At 30.2% G+C, this 25615-nt stretch overlaps 1 protein-coding gene across 1 annotated transcript; it reads left to right on the plus strand.

The window, feature by feature from the left end:
• Nucleotides 1-322: 322 nt before the first annotated feature.
• Nucleotides 323-25288, plus strand: LOC146996809 (uncharacterized). Its single transcript, XM_085818698.1, has 3 exons — nucleotides 323-480; nucleotides 20494-21067; nucleotides 23637-25288. The coding sequence occupies exons 1-3, from the start codon at nucleotides 457-459 to the stop codon at nucleotides 24284-24286; spliced, it is 1248 nt and encodes a 415-aa protein (XP_085674824.1). The 5' UTR covers nucleotides 323-456; the 3' UTR covers nucleotides 24287-25288.
• Nucleotides 25289-25615: the final 327 nt, after the last annotated feature.

Consider the following 25615-nt stretch of genomic DNA (forward strand, 5'->3'; position numbering starts at 1 on the left):
TTTATAAAAAAACTGACAACGCCTTTACAAATCTCCCAATGCAGTAAACCGTTACAGTCTAGATACACAGAAGAGGGTGATTGTAAAACCAGCGTCTTATCCGAGGTCCGTTGAGTTTGCTTTATCATTACTTTTTACAGAGCAAGAATATTTTTTTCCTCTCTTCTCTCTGCGTTATCCACTAGAGTTTTCTCAAGAACCGGTTTTTGATTTTTAGCAAGGTGGGAGGAGCTACCGGTGAGTAATTTTTTATTTCTTTTTTGTTTTCGTTTCGGTTTCATGAATCGTTTCGAATTCGTTATTTAAAATGGTAGCGTTTAGCGACGAATAGTCAGTTGGGGATCAGATCTGAGAGAGCGATAGTCACTGGATTTTTTATAAAGAGTTTAGGGATTACTTACAGTGTTCTCATTTCGCCGGAAATCCTTCTGTATCTGCCGTCCAACATTTAAAGCTATGTTCTCACAACGCTTTTTGTGGGTATGTATTTTTATTACAGTAATTTAAAGAAAACGAAATTGGTTTTCAATGTTGAAAAGAAACGAAAGTTAATTCCTGATATATATTTTGTTTGCATGTTAGTAAATAGGTCCGCTAAATATTCAAAAATAAACTATTGTGTTCTATCTCCGCATTAAAAAGTCTGATGTGCATTGAACCTGTGTTGAAATAATACATCGAATTTACCTCATGATTCAAAGGATGGAAAATAATTACAAATTATATTAGAAACTTGGTATGGAAATCATCCATAGCATATATTGGAAGGATTTACTTAACTAACCAATTATTATTTCAATTTCGCTTTTCTTTATTCTTTCATTCCACTTTAATTGAGTTTTTTCAGAAGATGTAATCTTAATACGCATTTAATAAAGAGAAAAGGCTGAAAGAGGGATTAGATAGTAGGCTTATACCCTGCTCTAAAGTTCTCTAATGCGTATACATCAAGCGTCCCATGCGCCTGTTCATGTTTGTTAGCCTAAACAAAAAGAACCACTGCGCTTTTAAGCCTTGTCTTCATTTAAAACCAAAGTTACGAGAAACGTAGAAGGATTTAACCAAAGCAGCCACCCCTTTCACTGTTACCGAGAACTAACTTTTAATTACTATTAATGTGTAAAGCTTTATGTGCATAGATTCTGAATTGCTGACATTCATGTACCATTTTTGTAAGTTTTCAGTCATAAAAGTTGCCAGAAATAAATGCTTGGTTTGCAATTTTAGTTTGGTAATTTTTCATGTCCTGAAGCTGTAATTTAATTCAATTTATTTTGGTTAGCATTAATTTAGTTAATAGGGCTAATTCACGAAGTAAAGATTGTTAGAACTTTATAATATGATAAGAATAACATCACGTAATCAGAGCTATAAGGAAAAAGAAACAGTTTAGGGCTTAAACGACTAATATTTAGGCATTTTAAGAGGAGTTTGAACCCCCTATACCGATCATGTTAAATTAGTCATTTTCTATTTTTTTTTTCTCAAAACGTGCTATAGATACACGTTTGAAATTTCTTATGTAATTAAAGTACACCTTTCTGATTATATTGAAATGAGCTTTTGAAAAATTTTGAGATTTACAGCAATTTATAAAATATTGTATCAGGCATATTAAAAATTTAGCACTTTTTTCACACTAAAAAATAATTTTCGCAGTTTATCTCGTAAAGTTCATTTTAGGAAACATTAGGAAGCTTGATAAATAAACCATGGAAAATTTACATACCTGTTAGCAGTAGTTCTTGAGAAAGGGTACATCGAGTAAAAAAATCACATTTGGATAAAAACGCATTGTTAAGTAAAATACTCATTTATCAAAGCATTCGATGATAAATTAAAACTAGTTTTTTTACAGTTCTAATTTTCATAGAAATTAGAGTATTGTATTATTAGAAAGATAAAAATGTAGAGAATACCAATCTCCCAAAAAAACCCAAATCTCCATTTTTTGAAGATTTTTGGCTTCCAACGACCCTAAAATAATACTATGCAACAAATTACTATAAGCGAACTACTTTCCTCTCTGAGAATACTCTTTGCCATCCACTCAGTTAGTCGGAATTCAGCGTATGTTCAAGTAAGTAGTTCGCGGTAGTTCATGAGCTCCTTTAAAGGGAAAACCCTGTAGCTTTGAGCATACAGAAAATGTGCAAAGAATAAATTATTTAGTAAAAATAAAGCATTTTTCAGAATAAAAGTACAACTTCCTTATTAGCAAGTACATGCATGTCCAGTCTTTTTTTGCAGAAAATTCAAGGGAATAAAGAGCAAAACATTGCAATATTATGATATGTCATTTCAATCTCATGCTGACAAATTGGTTAATAATTCATTACAGAAAAACTCGCGAAGAATCATTAGCTTACGCGGAATGCTTTTTATAGAGATACTTTATCAGGGAAACCTGTTCGTATTTATTTTAAACGCAGCCAAAAACAAGAATATGCTATGCAACCAACTTGTTGAGATACCAGGAATAGAGAACGAAATAGCATAAATAACGAACAGAGTATGGAAGGGCAATAGTATGCTTCAATCATTCTCGTTTTGACAGACAGCCCACCAGCGGCCGAGCGGTAAAGTCGCTGAACACTGGTAGTTCGGTCCGAGGTTCGAATCCCGCAAATGGGCTGGCTGCATGGGAGTTTTCGGGGTTTTCCCCATGTGTAACGTGTATACGAGTTATGTTTCCCTTAGAAAGTCCTCCATTAAGGCATCCCTCCCCTTAGGCAGATAGCCCCCAAGGTTTTGCCATAATCACACACACACGTTGTGACAGACAAAAACTGGTCAACCGTAAGATTATCTCTACTGATATATTAGCAGAACCAAAACAGTATTCTCATTTCTTGTATAACATTCTTAAATTAGCTCTAGTTTTAGTAATCTTCACCTTTAGCTCCACGTAATCATTTCGTACCTAAATGTTTCATATTTAAACACTGCAAACTGAAACAAAAGCATGTGGAACTAAGTTGTTAGCTTTAAGTTAGAGCTTATATATTAATATTCTAAAACAGTCCTGAGTGTCAGACAATATGAAGCCATAAAAATTATCCGCTCGAAAATAATAATTTAATAAGAACATAAAACTTCATAAAAACGCGCAATGATATGCAAACTTTGATTTAAATACTCATTACTCTCTTGCTCAAAGGGAGATTGTAGCCGTAATCAAGATATTTTAATTGTTTTTATATTTAATTAAACTATGTTGTTTAGTTATATTCGCAAAATCGTAATAATATCTAAATTTTAAGCTACTTTTAATTTAGCTTCAAAAATATGACATGTAAATCTCTCTCACAATTTTATATAATTCCTGTTTCAAATTATTTCGAATTTCTTACATGCTATCAAAAGTTTGAAGTATAGATCTTGTAGGAAAAATAACTACGAACCAAAAAGTAACCAATAAATACAGGAATACTCAACAGCGGAATACAGAATCTTTCTCTAAGCATAAATTCTCTAAGTTAAATTGATTTTAGTAAGCCACCTGAAGATTATTAGTCATGTGACTTTCAAGGTTTGCACAAAGGAATATTAACATTACTTATAATAATTTTTTTATATAACAAAATATGTAAAATCAGGCTTAAAAAGCTAAAACCCTTTATGTTCTAATAAATACTAAAATTTGTTTCAGTGAATTCTTATGTTTAGATGTATGAATGTTCTTTACTTGCTTTAGCTACTAGTTTTGGACAGAAAAGATTAATTCTTAATTGTTCTTTTAAAACTGACATGCATTATATATGTTTCATACTCAACGAGCATCTTGAGTTTCCTTATAGTATTTTGATGTTTTACATCGAATTTTATAGCCAGTTCAGTATGAAATGTCACAACAATTTTAGGATGAGAATTATACGTTTTTGCTTATAACGGAACTAAGAAACATTTATATGCTCAACAGAACTTACTTAACTTATTAACAAATTATTAAACTTATTAAAATTTATTTTATATATTTTCGTAAATTTTCACAATAAAATCATTTAATTTTATAACAGTTTTTCATGCATTTTGTTTTGCAATTTTTAATCGTATTAATCTACTGCTTGGTGAATGAAATACCGAAAAAACATACCTCATGCCTGTATAATGAGAATGCTTTTGCTACCCTTCCCTTTTGTACACTTCCGGCACTTTTTCATCACGCTGTTTCATATAGCACTTCTGCGTGCTGTTTTGTATTATTTCAGTGAAACGAATTCAAGTTGACAGCTTTTTTTTTCAGATTTCTGATAAGTTCTCGACAATTATATTTATATAGTTCATTCAGACATTGTTTTGCTCCTGGGGTTCTGAAAACCTGAAAATTTCAAGATGTCGGATTCAGCAGGGCTTTCAAATATTTTAAGCTGTTGAAGGTCGTAAAATAACGTTTTATATACCGAAAAATGTAAATGAGTTTATTGTTCCATCACATAATGTTTCATATAGGAAAAACTGTAAGTTAATCTATTCTTTTTTCCTAATTTATTAAAAATATTTTTTTTAATTTTGAGAGTATGGCTATGCTTTTAAAATTATTAAAAGTTCATAATGTAATGACTTCTAGGAAAAAAATTATGAATCAGTTCCTTGAGTTGACTTTTTGAGATTTTTAAAAATTATAAATTAAAAAAAACAGTCATCACTCATACGAAGAAATTCATGAGAACTTTGATTTTGTAAAAAATCGTAAGATAATATTTCACGTAATGCTTTATCTCTGAGGCATTGTAGAAAAATTTAAAAATTCTAACGTTTCAAATTTGAAAGGGATGTCAGTTTTAAATTATGTATGAAGAAAGTATTTTGTTACCAGGTTTCTGAGTAAACTGAAAGATTCAGCGAACTGGTTTAGTTGGAGAAGCGTTGATTTTGAGTTTAGACAAACGTTTCAGCGGCAGCAAAAGAGATATGTACAAGTTAAACTGAAGTATTTAAAGTGAAGGAATTATTTTTTATAAAGAATTTGAGCGTCAGCTAATATTAAGTATTCATATTGAATAAATGCCCAATTACCAGCAGCTTTAATTGCTAAATTTAAACATATCTTCTTTTGTAGATTTTATCTAAAAATAATTTAAATTCGAAGCATATTCGTTAGACAGAAACTTTAATGACAGCTCCGTAAATAAGAATTTTTTAGCAATTGAAAATGTCTTCGCAACATATAAAATGAATCCGTCTTTTTATATATATTTTATTTTTCATATAAAAACTTGCCTGTCTTCCTACGCATTGCTTATGCAGTTAGCGTTCGTAAAACTGTGAAGATATTAATTCATATTTGTTGTTATTTAGAATAACATAAAATTTTAAAGCTTAAAGTTGTTTCTGTTGATCGAAACAAAAAGTTCAGATATTCCTCTAAGTTTCTTTATGCTTCTCGGTATCAGTAAATCGTGATCATACCTCTATTAACGGCTGTAGAATGCTAAAATAACAATTTTTATTTCTCTATTACTGAACTAGAAGATGAAATCCTTTATATAGATAAAATTAATTATTAATATACATTTAATCAGATAATTGTTTTGCCCCGAATTTATTTACGCTTCAAAGACTGGAATAATCTGTTCGACTTTATAGCCGGTTGTTGAATGAAATAAGTGAGTTTCTATAAAAAAATTGAATATTCTTTAGATAAATAATTAAAACAATACATAAACTGTTACTAAAAATCATTATTTAATTTTTGGTTAAAATTCAAACAAGCTTTGCTCTACTTTGATTCTACAAATGTTTAGAATGGCTTCAACTTTAATGCAGTTAATGTATATAAATAAGATTCTCCGTTAACTCTTTGATAGTCAAAATGCATATATCCCCATTCTTATTAAAAATCAGTCTTGTTCTCTGTCTTTGATTAGCAACATCTTTATTGCAGTCTATATTACGTAACGTTACGCTAACATGTCTTTTATCATTCACGCCACTTGGCAAGTATTGTCATTGTCTGAAACTTCAATTTATCCTTCATATACGTTGACAAATAACTAGTCTTCATAATTTTTCCATTTAACGTGATACAAAATTTTGGATTTTTCTTCCAAATTATAATTATAGCCGTAATTCCAATGACAGCTATCAGATTATAATTTAAATTACTTAGCATACGGATCGATTTAAAACAGCAAACATATAAGGTATATTCTCCCTCCTTTTTGCATGCCTTCGTGTGGTAATGGTAGCACACTCGGGGCGTCTTCGAGAGGTTTACGGTCGAGTCCCGGCGAAGGTATTGCTCATTTTTCACATGTCCTGCTTTAAAATATACTAATGATTCTACAAACACAATATTTAATTCATTAAATCTTTGTTTATTAATAATAATATATACTTGATATAAATTAAAATATATTTAAATAATAATGTCCGTTAGATAATTACAATTATATGACACGTTGTTTGAATAAATAAAAGATGTTTTGATTCTAAAGAACCGTTTGCATTAATTTACAGCATCGTTTGGCTTATTTTCCAAGCAAACGTTATTAAACTTTCAAACTCTTAGTGGATTTTTACAAGCAGTTTCATTCCGATTTGATTTCAGGTAACCACACATGAAAATAAAATAGTTCCATCAGCAAACTACAACCGCAAAATAGTAGGAAATATTACGACTATATACGAGTTATTCCACTTTCCCTTTTCCTTCAATTTCACTAGTGCTTAAAAGCCTCAGAAATTCCCTCGGGATTTCAGATTTAACTGTGCAATTATATTAAAGCCGTTAAGTTATTAGTAGGCATGTAATCAGTTACCGACTTAACACTGTATAGATCTAAACATATGAAGATAATGCTATTCAGCAAGCTCTCAGCACTTGCAGAAGTCTAACGTATACACTTTATTATATTCATCTTTGAGCGACAAAATTTATGATTGTTAAGCCACTTAAACGGACATTGCTCAGTTTATGCTTGATGAAACAAAACAGCCTTCGGACTTTCCACGAGTATTAAATATTAATTGAAGAATAATTCGTTCTGAAAATTAATGTTAGTGTGACTCAGTCATTAAACGCGTTAATTCAAATTCTGTGGTTTGATAAGTTCAGCGTATTCTTATCAAGTTGTACTTCATAGCTTCCAAAACGGATGAAAGGCGACTGAGAGCACTTTCACACTTTTCCTTAAAATTCAAGACATAAAAATCTCTGTCTCCACAAATAGATAAATGCATTCATTTATCCTAACATGTATCTAGGTGAAAAAGTGTTAGAATATTCAGCAGTCTAGATCAGTGGTCTTCAAACTGTGTTCCAAGAAACCCTGGGGTTCCGGGCTTCAAACCGCAGGGTTCCGCCATTCAAGGTAAAAAGGAAAGAAAATTATAATGCACTCGCACTAGTTGACTACTGTTTATAAACTTAAAAAATATAAAGACACATTTAATTATAAATTAGTTTTAAAACTTATTATGTGCTCATCATATGGTCAAAGAGAATGACTGGCAATATGTTGCGAAACTAAATAATTTTCTAATGATCTATTACAAGAAACATATAAAAAAACGCCCAAAGAGGCTTTTTTTAACGTTTTGAATGTTAACTTTATTTATCAAATATCATGTTCTTCGCACTTAAAATATAAAATTTAATTCAATAGCAATATCGAAAAATAATTTAAAATGAGCCTATCTTTAGAATTTCCGATACACAGTCTCGCGCGCTAGAAATAAAATTGTTTATTTTTTCGTGCTGAGTTGGCATTGCTCGCTTTGAATATGAATTATACGCTTTGAATTTTTGATTAAGAAGCTTTGAAATCGTTGAGGTTCTTAATTCAAAATTCGTTGAAGTGTTACAAAATATGAAATCGATAATAAACCAAGTTCCAAATTCCAAATTAGGGCTTCCAGGCTTCCCATATTCGGTGCAGGATTACTATTAATTTACATTACCTGCAGGATAATTACAATTTGAAAAGTGAAACGGACATTTAGATTTCGACTCAAAATGCCAAAATGAAATTAATAGCCCTCTTTTGGGTTAATACCCTTTGAGCGAATAAATAGTTTCACAAAATTTTAATTAAAAAAATGAAAAACTTTATTTATGATCTTCTCATAATGCCTTTAACTCAATACGAGCTGTTCACAACTTGTCTGGAAATTATTTGGCTGATACAATACCCCTAATCTTAATGCTGAGAAAGATTCCCTCATTCACTGTATAAGAATATGCAAATATAAAGTTTAAAATTAAACAAAATCAACCGTTCTTTAAATTAGTTGTTTTCGAGGAATATTTTTAAAGGATTAGAAGAAAAAATTCACAGATTTTTTTGGGAGGTAAGCTTCTGAATAATAGCGACCTTGTCTGATCATCCTCAATATAATTTCTAAGGTAGTCAAAATCTACTAATATCAAATAATTGACTTAAACCACAAAGAAGTTGTTTAACAGCATAATAAATTACTAGGCAACATTTTTCTGATGCTTGGCAAATTTTATAATTCATTTTGATCTTATTTGACGGGTTAATATCTCATTTAACGACTGTACTTCAATCCAAAAAATCATTTGATAATACTTCGATAAATAAACCGACTTGTTGATCCCAATAAGCGATGAATTTTCTATGTTTTCGCATGCAAACAAATGGGATTTCGGCAATTTCTTAACAATATTCTAATAATAACATTAACGGCAAACATTAAGCAGACTCTATTGTAATTTTTACTGTATATGAGAAGGAATTATACATATATATATATAATTTCTTCCTGTAATCCATTACGTCTTCTTGATTAAAAATGGGAAAATATTCGATGACAAATAAAATTTCGCCATAACGATGTTCCTGTACACGTCTTTAAAACAAATGTAAGAAGAGCGTTTCTTTTTTATTTAAGAATGACACCCCTATTTTAAACATGTGTGGTTGTTTCTGCAGAATGCCAAACAGGTTTACTCAACCTGTGTTTGGATCAATAATATTACAGGATCTGGAGAACACCAAGTCCTAATCTATGCCCCGAAATATTCTGTAATTAGCGGAATACTTACCCTAAGTTCATTCACAAAGTTTATAACAAATGAGATAACAAAGCAAATTTTACTTAGTTCTTTTCATCTAGTTGCTATTTTCATTACATTGTAGCTGTTATTTCTATTTTAATAATTATTACTTACTAATACAAAACCGTTTACTGATGTTTCTTTTTATTCCAAACCTGGACGTGAAACGCACGCAAAGATCTCATGAATAATCATAGACGGGAACATTTACGCTTGTGGTTAATCATAGACTTATATTAATGGCAAATGAATTTTACATTCTGCGATGTACTTTTTAATAGGTCCTGAAATGGAATCCAAGTAAACCCTTTTCTCCTTCCACTAAGTTCTCAAGAAGTTTTCAGTACAAACAGATTTTGCGTGCCTTTAATTTATACAGGGTGTATTAGTACAGTGATGACAAACCTTCAAAAGAGGTAGAAGGTAGAATACACCTAGACGATGAGAAATTGCATAGCAATGCATGGTCGGAAACACTTTTCTAGCGCGGTAGTGAAGATAGTAAGCAGGTTGTAGGGATATTAGATATTTTGGAAGCAGGCAAGATGAAAAATTAGCAAAAATTAGCCTTCGCCGCGAATCTCTCAATTACGCATTGAGCGTGCAGACCACTACACCACGAAGGCTCGCTAAGAAGGTGGGAGAAATACCTTATATACTCCCCCTTTTAAAGTGCGACTGGGGTTTTTAGGGAACCCAATCGCCAAATCCTGGGTGAGGAGAAACATCATCCAACACCCTTTTAGTTCGAGCGCCACTGTAGAGACGTTAGGTATTTTGAAAGCAGGCAAGATGAAAAATTAGCAACGCCTTCGCCGGGAATCGAACCGCGGACCTCTCAATTACGGGCTGAGCGTGCAGACCACTACACCACGAAAGCTCGCTAAGAAGGCGGGAGAAATACTTTATAACGTTAAATAAATCGGTATAGAATTCTAGCCTTAAAGAATATGGAAATCTATATCGGTTTATGTGAATTTTTATACTTAAAGTTTACTTTTAAAAAGAAGACTACGTTCTTAAAACAGCTTCAATAAATATCACTGTACATTATTACTTTAAATCTCTTCCATTCTCTTGTTTATGCGAGAAGTGCTTATGCATGAAATATTCTTTTTTAATGTATCCTTACATTTCAGGACTGCTTGTCAGTTCTGAAATATTTGGAATCCAGGCAACGCATGACACGGAAATAAATAAAGAGATTAACTTTCAAGAAAGCTTTGAGAATATATCTAAAACTTTTGTGAAAGATGCCTAAGACTGAGTTTCAGAGATTTTCAATACGTCTCATACATTTTATAATTCATTTCACGATGATTTCCAAAACTGATTTAATATTCAAGTATGTTAGCGGATAAATTTATTCTGAAACCTTATTAAATATTTTAGTAAAAGATCTTCGAATAAATAGAAAGAACTCATAAATTCAGCTTGACTAATTTTGATGCCAATGCCAATCTTTTTCGTTCTAAAAGCTGTGTGAGTTAGGAATGGAACCAAAATGCCCCTATAACAAAAATTAAAATTCATAGCTATAATTTATTTGGTAAACCTTCATATTAAATATTTTAGTTTACGCTATGTTATTAAGACCTAATATTTGAGATTTATTTTCTAATTCTTCGAATGTACGAAAATGGAAAACTTAAAATCAAATCAATTCAAATAATCTGATAAATTTGGAAACTTTTTAATATTATTCAGTTTTTAATATTTTAGTATATTTTATAATTTGTTTTAAACTTTGAAATTTGTTTTTGTATTGGTCTTAATCATAAGGACTAATATTTTTAATAGTTTCTAATTCCTTATGTATTACATGTACAGACTATACATGTAAATGCTGTTATTATTCCAAATAACCAAATATTTCATCTTTATGCATTCACCGGGAATGACAAATACTCGTTGGTTTTTTAGTCGTTTCATTCAGATGTCAATTTTGTCCAGTGTGCGCCTCAGGTCATAAAAGTACACCCGTAAGAAGAGAGAAGCTTTGTCCGTGTTTAGAAAGAGGCAATAGTATTTTAATTAGTATGTCGCACAAACACTTACAGAAACCTAAGCCTTCTCTCCGATTCGAGTCCGAATCTAATGATACCGCAGCCAGCATCGCTAACTACTACACAGATTTTTACTACAATAGAAATCTAATTATTTCAAATACTGACCTAAAATACTTGCTAAAAAATGTATTCTAATAATTCATAGCTTTAATTATTTTTTCCCTTGGAGATGATATATAAAATACCTTTTCTAATAATAAATTATATATATTATATACATATATATATATATAATTTAACATTAAATTTAGATGTACTCAATTTGGTAATTCTGAAGAAATGGTTAAACATTTACATATTAAAAGAAACAAAAAATTTCAATTTAGTTCCAAGATTTTCTTTTTCATTTATATACATATATATATAATTATATATATAATTTATTTATATCATATAATATATATATATATATATATATATATATATATATATAATTTATTTATATCTTATATATATATATATATATATATATCTTATATATATATATATATATATATATATATATATATATTTACGACTTATATATAGCCTGTTAATTTCGTATATATAGCACGTCCCATTTTTAATTTAGTAAGCAATTATTATAATCAATCTCTTTAAATGTCGTAATTTCAAAACTTATCTTTATCACGTTAGACTGCATACTTGATTATTCAATATTAACAATGCAGTATCCTTCAGCTAACAACACTGTTAAAATTTTCTCATTTAACTATTAATTAACCGATTGCAATGAAATCGAACCCAAACTCTTATTATTTCTAACCTAGATTAAATTTCCAACTGAAATATGTGTATTTCTTCTCAGCTTCTTTGGCTTCCAAGCTTGTTGCCAGCTACTGGTATCTTGTTCTTTAAATATGTATAAAGTTCAAATGTAACTATGCAAACACATTTGCGCTTTTTACGCCAGTTTAGCTATGGACGTTTGCGTCCATAGCTAAACTAAAATAAAGAAATAAAACTGCCTATTGAACGATTCCTGTCATGATTGCAACTATCTGCTTATGAATCGATTATCATCCTTAGGGATTTTTCTATATGTAGTCATACTGATGTATATTTGTGTATTACATAGTAGCGTACAGCAACATATTTGTATACATACCTATATTACAAATACACTGCAGTGGGGACAAATAATAGAAGAAAGCATGTTTCTTCATTTCTTTCAGTAAGGTAAAGAATAATTAGAAAAGTGTACCATCACACATTGTAAAAATATGTTTGTGCAGCTTATTTAAATAATAACGACTTTATATCATTGAAGTATAATATTAAATATTTTTAGGATAATTCGATACTTTCTTCAGTCAATAACTGAATGCTTCTACATATTTGTACTTATCATTTTCGAGGATAAGTATGTAACAAATAGAGTGATTCTTAATTTATGCAAACTACTTTTAGTTCTGAAATTAATTTTTCTGCTTTTGATTCCCGTTGTTATTGCTTATAGAGAAATCTTACGAAATTGTGATTATTTATTTTGAGCTCGACAAATGGCTATTTGAAATGATCTGCAAAGTTAACTATAATAATTATCTTTATACATTCATTTCTGTGATATTTTCGTAAATGTAAAATTGAGCCTGAAATGAATCGATTTTATGGGTCTGTTAATTACTTTCAGTGTAACTAACTCCTTTCGAAACCTTTTACTCTAATGAAACCTACACGCTTCATAAAAATGTCTGAGCCATAAAGTAATTAATTTTAAAGAATGAAGTAATAACATTAATTTCGGTTAGTATTAAGTGGATTCAAAGAAAACGTTGAAGGAATTTATATTTATTTCGAAGTCGCAGGTACAGTTTCCCTGTTTTTATAATAAAAGTGTTTCTTTAAAATGGTTCAGTTCATTAATATTCAGTATATGTTATTTCTGTTTACGTAATTTATATAACGGAAAATGTATAGTAATATATGCAAACTGATTGATATGATTATTGTTAATTGCAGTAAAAATGATTTCAGATTTCTTTGTAAAATGTTACCTGAACAAATCTTTTAAAACCTTCTGCCGTTCTGATATTCAATAATTTAGCAAATACAAAATGATTTGCATCTCTGCTGTATATAGCATCCAAAATTTCAATAAATGCTTTTTGAAATCAAATTAATTTATTTGTTATTAGATGGGGAGTTTTGTGAGTTCAGCTTTAAACCGGCGCGCAAACTTATTTAGTGTTTTGTTGGCAGCTGTCGAGTAATTACTTTGCATTTATCCGCTTCAAAGTAGTTGCCTAAAAATATTTCCTTTTACCCGATCTTAAAGAGAAATTCTAATAAATGCTTTTTGATTTCAAAAAGCATTTGATTTGGTCCTTTAGTGTGCAAACATGGCTGGAGAAATTAGCGCAGATGTGCTTTAAAGTGACTAAAGCAGATTAAGATAAAATATACATATACTAAACACTATTTCATCTATATATGAACTGTCCCGACGTCTTGATGCGTCAGAATTTCTCTTTAAGATCGGGTAAAAGGAATTATTTTTAGGCAACTACTTTGAAGCGGATAAATGCAAAGTAATTACTCGACAGCTGCCAACAAAACACTAAATAAGTTTGCGCGCCGGTTTAAAGCTGAACTCACAAAACTCCCCATCTAATAACAAATAAATTAAAAAATGAAAATTAATGCAACGTTATGGCTAACATATCTTCTCATTACGAAGGAATCATAAATCAGAATGCCATACTGCTATCCGAAGAATTGCTTATTTTCACAAAATCAAACTTCATAATGATAAAGATGCTTCGCATGTGTGTGCGTTCTTCGTCAAATGATAATTGGCAACTCACCCTTTTTAGTTCGGGTGTCACTTGTAGAATCATTAGGTTTTTTTTTATCTTTTTAAAGCAGTAGACGTGAAACGTGCAGTAACTCCATTGTAATTCGAACTCCGGAACTCCAGAATACGCGTCGAGTGTGCTTCCAGTTGCACCACGAAGGCATGGGGAAAAAATGGAGAAAATACTTCATAACTTCATATTTCATTTTCGAAAAATATAAATAATTCGCTAATTCAATCCACAGAACCAAATTCATATCTACAAAAGATGTGATCAGAGCTGATGAACTAGTTCTGAAGATGGAAGGAAGAAGATGGGTTCTAGACCGGGTGAAAAGTGATGTTGACATTTTTGATACGCGCAAGTGGAGATTCTCAAACAGAATTAATTTGAGAATTATCAAATTTAGTTTATTAATCAGTTTATTGAAAACTTCAAGCAAGTATTTCTTGAATTGCTGCCTATTTTTTGGCTTAACTCCATCTTTTATTCATTCGTGATAAAAACCATCAGCTTTAAATAATAAGCGAAAATTAATCAGTTTTAAACTCACATAAATCTTAACTACTTTTAACACATTATTAGTTTTTTCAATAAAATATTTTATCTCGATTAATAAAATTTACTTTGAAGAGAATCAGTTAATCCAACTGTTATTAAAATAAGATTCTTTTTTGCTTCTTCTTACTCTTCAGCATCCATCAATAATGGCATAGTAACTAATATAAGCACTGTTTGCCTCTCTATTTTTCATTCGTTTCAGGTTAAGTTGTGCTGTTCATTAGCACTAACTTAATACTGAGATTGAAAAGTTTTATTGAATTGGATTAGAAATCAAATTGAGTTTTTGAAGCCTTTCTTTTTTCTAAATATTTTAAACTAATGCATTTTCTGTACTGTTTTAAAACTCATCATGTTACGCATTATTCATACTGCATTCTTTGAAGTTTGCAGTTTTTACGTAATGCGTAAATACGTTTTTACGTAATGCGTAAATAATAGTTTATTTAATATAAATTTTCCTGTCATTGACATATGCATTTAAATGGTTTATAAGACATAACTTTAAATACTTTAACGAACAATTACCCTATGACTTTGAATTTAAGTAGAACTTTCTGTTAATGTTTTTAAAATTCAAAATTAGGATAAGGCTTCAATTCAATCCGGATTTTTTTTAACATTTTACTTTTCGATAAAGTAAGCTGTTTATTATATTTGTATTAGTATCTATTTAACAGTATCAACTTTTCTGGTTTTTCAACATCCAACGTTAAAATTATTGTTTTTGTTTATTTTTTCTATTTTCCAATATTAAAATCCTAATGCGCTATTCGAGAGTGGCTATTTTTATCATTTTTCCAATTTTGTAATTTTAAAATCCTATTTCGGCTCAAGTTAGAGACAGCTTTAATTCGAAGTAATATGGTACTCTTTTCCTTCATTTCAATTTAATATCACATTAATATTAGAACGACAGACGCAGTTACAAATATTTATACAATGAAATGTTAACTATATTGTCGTAAAGATGTTCTATAATTATTATTGTAGAACCTCAGTATATAACTGTGATTTAAGGCAAATTTCGAAAATTAACGTAATTGTTGAATAAAAAAATCATGAATTTCGTTACATTTTAAGTGGTTACATTAAGACTAAACTGTTAATAAAAAAAATTAATTAAATTTTCAGTTGAAAGAAATGATTATTTTAATGTGTTAAATGCCAGTCCCTAGGGACGGCCTTAGATCAAGTAAGTGTTAAATGCCGGTCCCTAGGGTTTGGCGAATTTTCGATAGAAATCAATTTCATTTTCAAAAGAAATTGTATTTCAATTGAAAATAAAATACAGTTTCACATGAAGTTCTTATAATGGGGTAGATTAGAAATTCCAAACTATACAGTAGTAAAATTAAGAATGTATGCGAAGTATTCTATAGTTTTGGATTAATCTAACTTATTTACTCTCGCTATTAGATTCAAAAGATCAATTCAAATCAAGAATGAAAAGCCATTACATTCAAACGCTCACCATGAACGTAATCTTTTACGACTAAGTTTCACTGTTTTAACGGAAAAAAAGTTTTAAATGATTTAAATTTTAATGTGAATGAAAAAAAAAGAAATAGTAATCTCAAACGTTTAAATTTTTTTAGTGCAAAATGTAAATAGTCTATAGCCTGGAATAATGTAAAATTACGTATTTTATTGCTTTCAATCTAATACATAATATTTCATTCCCCTTTTTTGCGCTTTTACTATGCAATCATATTCAATCTTTGCGTAATAAGCGCAGTTAAAAAAGTTATTTTAAATATTAACCTGGGGCTCATAATGCGTAATCCGTAACGCTTGCTTCAGAAATAATGGGATAAATGTCATTTAGTTGCGGCAAGTATTTAAGCAATTTTCTTATAACAAAGAGGAAAAACACAATTAAAGGACTATTATTCCGCGTCCTTTACTCTCGGGTAACGAAAACATGATATCATGTAAAGAAAACAAGAAGAGAATAAGGAAACAAAAAGGAAGAACCGAGGAAAAATCAGCAACTTACATATTAAATTAGATACGATACTTTCTTTTGAATTTATCTATATAATCTACTTATTGTTGTTTGATGCATTTTCTAGGTTACATAAAGAAATTAGAGTATTTGTTGCAATAAAAACTTTCTAGTTTCTTTTGACAAGAAAAAAAATTTCCTTATTCTAGTTTCTTTCTCAAATAGTACCTTTCTAATTTCGGAAATTATTATGAAACTATCTTCCCTTTTCAACTTCTAATTCCTTGTAGGCCATTTTATTTCCTCACGCAAATAGTAAAAAGCTTTTCAAAAGAAAAAAAAGCAACTGTAATGCATATACTTAGAATATTGGTTTGCAATTTCCAGAATTGAAAAACTGCCCACTTCCTGCAGATTTAAAAGACTTCCTAAAATTAATGTAACGAAACTATTTACTTTGCTTGTTTATATACAATACGTTTATAATATTTTGTTGCTTCCTTAACTAAGCTCTAAATTTAACTTTATTTTTAAAAATCTCTCATCGATCATATTTTAAAAAGATTATATTTAAGCTTTTAGTGCTGTCATTAAATATATTAAATGTAAACATTTTTCGCGTTATAAGAATGCCATCTATTTCTCGTTTTTTAAACATTGTAACATTGATTACGTACACCCTGTATATCATATACGCATGTACATGTATGTCTACGTGCGGCAAGACATAGATACATATACATATGACAGACAGACGAACGACTATATAAGATAAGCAGCATTATTCTAATAGAAATAGAAATACGTCAATAGAAAGTGTAACCTTAATAAAATTGCAACCTTAAATTGATATAGATTTAAATAAATATCTATCTTTATAAATAACCTATACCTTAAAAAAGTCCTATTTCAGTTTCCTAATGTTATTCGTCCTCGAAATCAACATAATTTTGCTTAAAATCTACGAAACTAAGGATATCTTCCTGTTTATTTTTGAAATAATATTTGCTGTCTAACTATGAAAACAATTTAACAATTTAATTCGTCTTTATTACTTAATAATAACAAGTTTACCTTTAGAGTAAAATGTATAGAGTCTCGCCCTAACAAGAGTAGTGCTCACAGTTTCTAAAGCTGAAGTTATAATAAATTTCAGCGTTACTGCTTAATACTGCAGTTTCAAGCACCCATTTAAGGATTACTAAAATTTCCTGTTTACAGTGTTTATTTTCTGTTTTGATGACTGTATATTTTTTCTGCCTAAAAAACAAGAGTAATCTTGATAAAATTGCAACCTTAAATTGGGGTAGATTTAAATAAAACTTTTGTCATTTTTAATTTCTACGTGCGTTTAATGGAAAAGTCTTGAAATTTTATCAGTTATTTCTGAATTCGATCTTAAAATGGAGCAGGTAACTATTTTAAGTTTAAAATCAAAAAAGAAACTGAAGCTAAGTGCTAAAGTTCATATACTGTATTTCATGCAGAAGGCCCGTCAACTTCTAATATCGAGCCTATAGTTCTCTTGAATTTCACAAATCTTTATTTCGAGAGCATGGTATCTACAAAATAAAATAAAAACCTCTGAACGATTTCATTCATTGTCATTGACCTTATTATAGATCACGAATTTCTATGAATGCACTCTAGAATGCGCTCGAAAGTGAACAGAGAACTGGCACAGAAAAAGAAGTATATATATATATATCAATAGTTGATTTGTAATACGGTGGCGAAACAATGCCCAATGCATATTGAGAAACAAGCTTCCGGTTTATGTTTTATGCTTTCAAACTTGAGGAAATGCTACTGTAATTCTTGCATTTGCAGACTATGGGTCTTTCTCACGAAAGCGAATAGTTCATTGCATGAGAAAAGAAATAAGCGTATAGTGTTTACCGGCTGTATAATTTCATAACGAATCAGGTCATTGGAAATGAAATAGCACATTGCAAAATAATTCGGAAATGCTGCAAAAAATGCACCCCTCTACGAAATGCTTTTGCAATAGTTATAAATTCTGGGCCAAGTATTTTTATCAAATTACTCCGGCTACTTTTATTTAACGTTTTCTGAAAATACAATTCATTATGGATAAGGTTAAAAAATAGTATTGTGCAAATGCGAAACATTAAAGAATAATCTACATAAATTCTCGAAATTTTTTAGAAGAGTATTTACATGTCACAACAATTTATAATTTAGTAAAACTAAAAAGTTTCAGGAATATATTTTGAATTAAGATTTCAAAAATAATATAAAAATTATGAATTCATATCTTTTCCTGAATCACATTATACGGTCTAATGTTTAACGGAGGCTGACTACTAGCCCAGATTACAGGGTCTTCAAATCCTGCGTATGACTCGGTTTTTTTTATCTGCGTCCTCCTCCTTTTTCCTGGTGCAGTATCAGTCGCCACTTATAACTTACTCTAGACAATTTTTAAGGTGATGAGACATTTAAATGAGTGATGAGCTCGACTATTCATGATGAATGCCTTAAATTCCAAATATCCAGCCATATGGATTAAAATAAATAAATAAATAAAATACTTTGGTAATTTTTCTAAAATTTTATATATAAAAATTTAAAAATGATTAAAGCCAAATTAATGAAAATTGCTACATAAAACGTTTCTAATCTCAGCAAAGAATAATTTCTTAGCAATATACAGAGGAATATTTTACTTAAAGATTAGTATAAAGAATTATAGATCTATTTCATTACAGATTTTCAAAACAATAATTTTAGACTTTCAAAATCTAAATATTTATGAGAAGGAAACACTTTTGATATCAACGTAGAAAATTATTAAAGTTTATTCAAATTTTTTATTGCACTTATTCATTGAAAATTTCGAATAGTAATATTTGCTTCTTAAAATACTGTATTTCTGCTATCATCTTTTAGTTTAATAACATATATGGATATTAATATATACTGAAATTATTAACGTTTCAAATTTTAAGTAAATTATATCCCTAGGGCTATTTTAGAGCATATTATGTTAAATTACCTTAAACTTACTTTTTGGAACACATTACGATAAAATTATCTATTCTTTTTCTTCTGCGTAAATGATACAAACAAAGAAATGTATATCTGTAACTGTACATGCATACATGAACATGCTTATGTGCAGTTTTCATTATGCTTAATAGAGTATTTTTAAATTATTAATGCGTAGCTTCACAAAATAATATAAATACTGTTTCGGTTTCTTACATAAGTAAATTTTTGTAGAGATAAAACTATTTATTTAAGTAAATAATTAATTATTCAAATTATATTTTATATTTAAAAAATGTTTTACCCTATCATAAAATTAATTATAGATTGTTTCTTTTTTTCATATGAATTTTATTACTGAACGCAATTAAATTTTTCCTTCATATTACAGATTTTTACTACATGGATGCTGTAAAATTCGCTGGAAATTAAAATTGTTATTTTCACGCATAATGTTCTTACTAACAAAACAAAACCTGAAATATCTTTTAATAAATTTAATACAATTCGTTGAACATATAATTAAATTACGTGAATGAATATAATTTTTTTTCAAATTTCACAAAAGTATATTATTTTAAAATATTTAATTTTTAGAAAATTGTTTAAATCACTCGCGAACTTCCAGTTTCATTTACCCTTTACTTCAACAGAACCAATTCTCGTTTCACTCTTTATTTATTCTTAAATAGTAATTTATCTGAAAACACTTTTACTCACTTTTTTTTTAATACGAATTAAATATTACCCCGCAATTTAATGGTACGAGGACTTGATGTTTTTGAAAACTTCATGGAATCTAGTTTGAAAGTGCAGTGTTAAAATTTAAGGTAATTTTTGTACTTCCAGTTGGTATCTAATCAACCTATTAAATCTAAATATTTTCCAAATTTTAAAAGGCATTGTTTCCATGCAGAATAAAGTTTGCATAGCAAACACATGAGAGTAACATTTTTCTTTGCCTTTGAAAAAGACAGTATTTTTTCTTGCCAAATGAGAGTATTTTTTATTTAATAATGATATAGGTTATTAACGATGTAACTGCAGATGTTAACGACATTTCGTCATCTTTCATTCCAGGCACTTTTCCTTCTCCTTGTTGCAGCGGCCCGAGCTAAAGAGGAAGTAGTAGCTCTAGAAGCCGAAGAATACGAAGACGAAGTGGAGGAACCGGACGTGAAGGAGGCTCTTCAGGCAGACGCATCCGTTTACGGTCCATACATTGGAGGTGGAAGTTATTCACATGGAGGAGTAGGAGGTTACTCAGGCCATGGTGGTGAAGGAGGAGGAGGAGGATACCACAAACACGGTGGACACATTTCTCATCACGATCACGGTCATGATGGAGGATTTAAAGGATACTCAGGATACGATGGGCACGGAGGCGAAATCGGGGAAAAGAAGCATGGTGTACACGAGGAGCATGTAGATGTAGTGGATCACGGTGGTCATAAGAAATTTGTGGAAGACCATGGAGTCCACGGAGAGGGAGTAAAGAAAGGAGGAGAATCTTTCGCTAAAAAGCACGAAGAAGGAGGACATAAAGAGCATGCTGTGGGAGGAGCATATTTTGACAAGTACGGGAAAGATCATAAGGGTGTTGTAAACGGTGGATCATATCAAGATGGCATTGTTGAACAAGAGAAACACGGGGGTAAGCAAACTAAATTAAACATTTTGCGTTCACTAACGACTAAAAATGCAAATTATATATTTTGTACCAAAAAAATTAATATTACCTCTTTCCAAATAATGAAGGCAAATTTGTATCTTATTTTCACAGCAGTGTGTAAGGGAATAAAAATATCAAAAACATTTTGCTGCATTTTTTAAGTAAAAAATTGCCTTTTTTAGAGGAGATAAAATGTCATTTCGATTATGTGTCGTACTATAGATAAATACGAAACTAAAAAAAAAAGCTTTAAATTTTTGGTTTGTATTATTTCTGTCTAAGATATGCATAACATACGAATTCTACATTATATCAAATTAATGATATAATATGCAGGCTGATCTCCATCTTTCATTTTGATAACCTGCCTTTAAGAAATATTTATTTTATTCTTTCCCTCAAAAGGAATCATATCTCCTCATTTAAGTTGCAAAGGAAGTAGACATTTCACACTTTTATGTGATCTGTATTTGTCTTTTACGGCCGCTATGCAAATTCTTTAGTCATTAATAATAGAATTAATTAATCAGTATAATTAGATTTTAAATGACCCATTTTGAAATTTAAGATATAAATAAAAAAGATATGTAAAATGCATTTACTATCAGAAAATATAGTAAAGAAACTCCTAGTCAAACTAAACTATCATCCAGTTTTCAAATTCTTACGAAATACTGAACGACAGAGTAAATAAAACCAAAAGCACTAACACGAGTTCGCTACTTGGCGGTAGAGCGGGATTTTGAGTGTTTTCGTAGTTTTTTCGATATAAATCATGTAATTTTAAAATTTGCTTTTAATGCACCGATGGAGCAGCAAAATTTTAAAAATGTATCAGTATATACCATATATTTTTAAAATGTAGGAATTCATAACAATACATGCAAAGAAAATCTGAATAGTTTCCATACAAGTCTTTGAAAATTCGCTTAAAAAATCTGAAATTTAGATTATTTAATTCGAAATTTTGTTTTAATCATGAAAGAACCAATAGTTATGTTAAAAACAAGAGTAAAGGTTGTAAATAAGATGTATTCATCTTAGTTTTTTCATCATTCCACATAAAAACTTAAAAGAACTAAAACATAAAATCATTTTTGAATATTTTTATTCAATTCCTTGCAAGAGAAATTCCATTAGTATTTCTCAAAGTACAAAATTAATATTTTTATTACAAACTAGTATATTCACCTTACAGTTTGAATGACATGATTATTCATTCGACAGTCAAAGAATAAAGCCACCTGCATCCTCTGAGAATGTTGCACCCAATCTCGGAAGCTCTATTCTAAACGCTTATATTCATTTTTTAAAATTATTTTAAAAAAAGTTTCAATATCACCCTTGTTTTGGGGCTTATATTAGTCCAGAACCATTTGTTGACTCTGTTCTAAAACATTTTTTCCCAAATTTTTCTCATTTTAGCTACTACTTCTGTGAAACTGGCATTAAATATTTTATCTTTTTTAAAAGTCGATAACATTTCAGAGTTTTAGTGACTTGAAAATAAACTTTTATTTTGAACTTTTATTTGACAGCGGAAATTTTCATCCTCTTGTTAAGATTTGAAGCGGCAATTATTCCTAGACAAAAAAGAGCTGTTATCGCAGTAATCATTACACCATCACAAGCGATGTAATGTATAACGTGAGTGCGAATTAATTTCTCTTAGAAAGGCATCTCTTCCTTTAGGCAGACAGCCTCCGTATACTTTGTAATATTCTAATAACCACTCCAATAACAAACTGCAGATGTAAAAAGTAACCAGCCCTCTCCTTTCCCAACTATGAAGGAATCCAATCCACGACGAATAATCAGCAGATGCTTGACATAATATACATTACACACCATAATGCTTCATTTTTTGTGCGTTTTACAACCCACTCGTCCATTTGCACAGTTGAACAAATTTTGTACTATTAGTAGTTCGGGATCCACAAATGACTACTAGAAACGCCAGCGTACGTATAGTTTTCCTTTTGATTGACAGTTTAGCGTTATGAATCTAATCCTTTGAGATCTTTACACTTTTAATTTTAGTCAAGACATGTTTCGGCTTCTCTATGAGCGTTCAATCTTGATGAATCTGCATCAATAAATAATATATAGCGGCACCGATATTTAGGAAACGTAGGCAAGTGCTCTGTCAAATGATGACCAAACTTACTATACTTCAGTTCCTAGCTAGTTGTTAATACAATTCATGTCATTAAAATAGTTAATTATATTCAGATAGAAACAGTTTCCTAATATTATAATAACTCATGTGTCATGGAAAGAGGAAATAATTACAAAACCAACATTTAAAAATGTCTTTAATGCTTATAATATTAAACACTGACCTTATTAATTTTTTATTCTATTTGTTCCATAAGATCAGGAAGTAAATTAAAACTAAAATTTAGAAAAACATTTAATGCTTAAATTATTATTTTTTAAGCATCCAACTATCACTCGAATTTGTAATAACTAATAGAACATATTTCATTCAAGTGTACATTCTTTCCCATCATAAAATATAGCCTCTTCATGAAAATTCATTTCATTTTAGGTCACGGACAGAAAGGTGGAAAAGTAGGGGGAGAGATCTTCAAAGATAAAGGCCATAAAAGCCGAGGATTCAAGAACGTATACCACAAGGAGGAGCATGGTGAACACAAAACATTCCATGATGACTTTCATGATAGTGACTACAAGAAGAAATATCAAGACCATCACGATTTCTACGATCACCACGGAGGCAAATTCCAGAAAGGCTTTGGTGGCAAAAATTATCACGATGAGAAGAAACATGGTGACGATTACCACAAATTCGGAAAATCGGGTCACGAACACCACGAAGGAGGTCATCACAATAAAGGAGGGGCCCAACACAGTGTCGTCGATGCTCAGAAAAAACATGGAGGAGCTCATCAGATCGCCCACCACGAAGCTGGACATCATAATAAAGGACACCTGGCTAAACATTCTGATGGATATGGTGGAAACTTTGGTGGCGGCGGATATCATAAGAAGGTGTACGGAAACGACGCCAAGCATGTTCGAGATCATGATGTGGGACATGGTGCCGCATATGGTGGTGGACATGGTGGCCATGAAGGAGGGTATGGAGGTGTTAGAGGAGGTGGCCATCAAGGATATTACGTTCAACAACCCATTCATTATCCAGTTCACCAACCAGTCTACTACGGCCACTACTAAAACGACATGATCGGTTACGATTTCACGAACTTGATTTATATATTGCGGGTGTTTTATATGTAAATTATAAATATTTGGGAAAAGGTTGCCAATGTGTGATACTCATCTTAGTATGTTTAACAGCATTTTTATTGTTTTCACTTCGCACAACTTGTTATTTCATTTGGATTTCAAAACAAATCCAAAAATGTTTGATTTCTGTTTGCATTATTTCAAAACAGATGATATTTCAAATAATGACGAAACCTAAATAAGCATGTTGTACATCAAAAGTATCATAAAGCCATTAATTGCTTCAGCTAGTAGATATTAAAATACGTGAATGACAGCATTTACATTACATTTTAAGTTGAGCGGTTATCAGAATTTATAGTGAAAGATCTAAAAGAAGGAAGTCACTAAATTCTGCTTTAGAAAATTGTCTTTTCTCCTTAAGAAAAATCATGCAACGTAAATGTGTAGTATTTTCATTATAAAATAATAAATTCGAACATAACATATTTCACAAAGTACTTGCAAAAATCGCTTAGAATATATTGCTTTGTATGAAGAACAAATTTAAAATGTATTTAAGTACAAATGCTCTGCACGGTTATAGCAAGTGTCAATGTGTGTGCAAATTATGCATTTTCCTTTATTATTTTTTGCATTATTTATGTTAATACAATTTAATTATATGCACATATATATGGTAAATGCATAATGTAATTCCTTGTTTTCTGAAACACGGAGCATTTTCTAGGGCATTCTGTAAATAATTTCTGGCTCCGAAATGAATTAAATGTGCGCACATATTAAGGCAAGGTTCAGCAAAATTATTAAACATTATTTGCAAAATAGATAACTTAAAAAATATTTTTATGTATGAGTATTTTCTTCGTGTTTGCATATATAATTATTTAATGTACTTTCGTATATTATTTTCATGTTTTCTATAAGCTGCCTTTGTTACGCATTGCATGTACGAAACATCATTGCATTTATTAAATGTATTTATTAAGATGTTTTGTTTATTGTCCCTATATTTTAAAATTAACAGTTTCCTATTTAAATATATAGCATTTCTTCAAACAAACATATTTCAGTATTACCAGGGACAAGTCATTTAAACAACCACTTGTAATATTAAAATTTTACAGAACTCTCGTAAAAGCATTCCATGATGAAACTTTGCAAATAAGTTAGTTTAATACAGAGTTTCTTAAAATGTGGGTCCCAACCCCATTTCGGGTCGCGAGATCTGCAGTAGGCGGTCGCCAAAAATTTTAGATTATTTCTTTAATGTATCTGAAAATATATAAAGCCAAGACAGACAAAGAAAAAGTAAAA

The sequence above is a fragment of the Stegodyphus dumicola genome, chromosome 6 (assembly GCF_044657685.1).
Source record: "Stegodyphus dumicola isolate Sdum_Otavi_A_Nest chromosome 6, ASM4465768v1".
Classification (NCBI taxonomy): Eukaryota; Metazoa; Arthropoda; class Arachnida; order Araneae; family Eresidae; genus Stegodyphus; species Stegodyphus dumicola.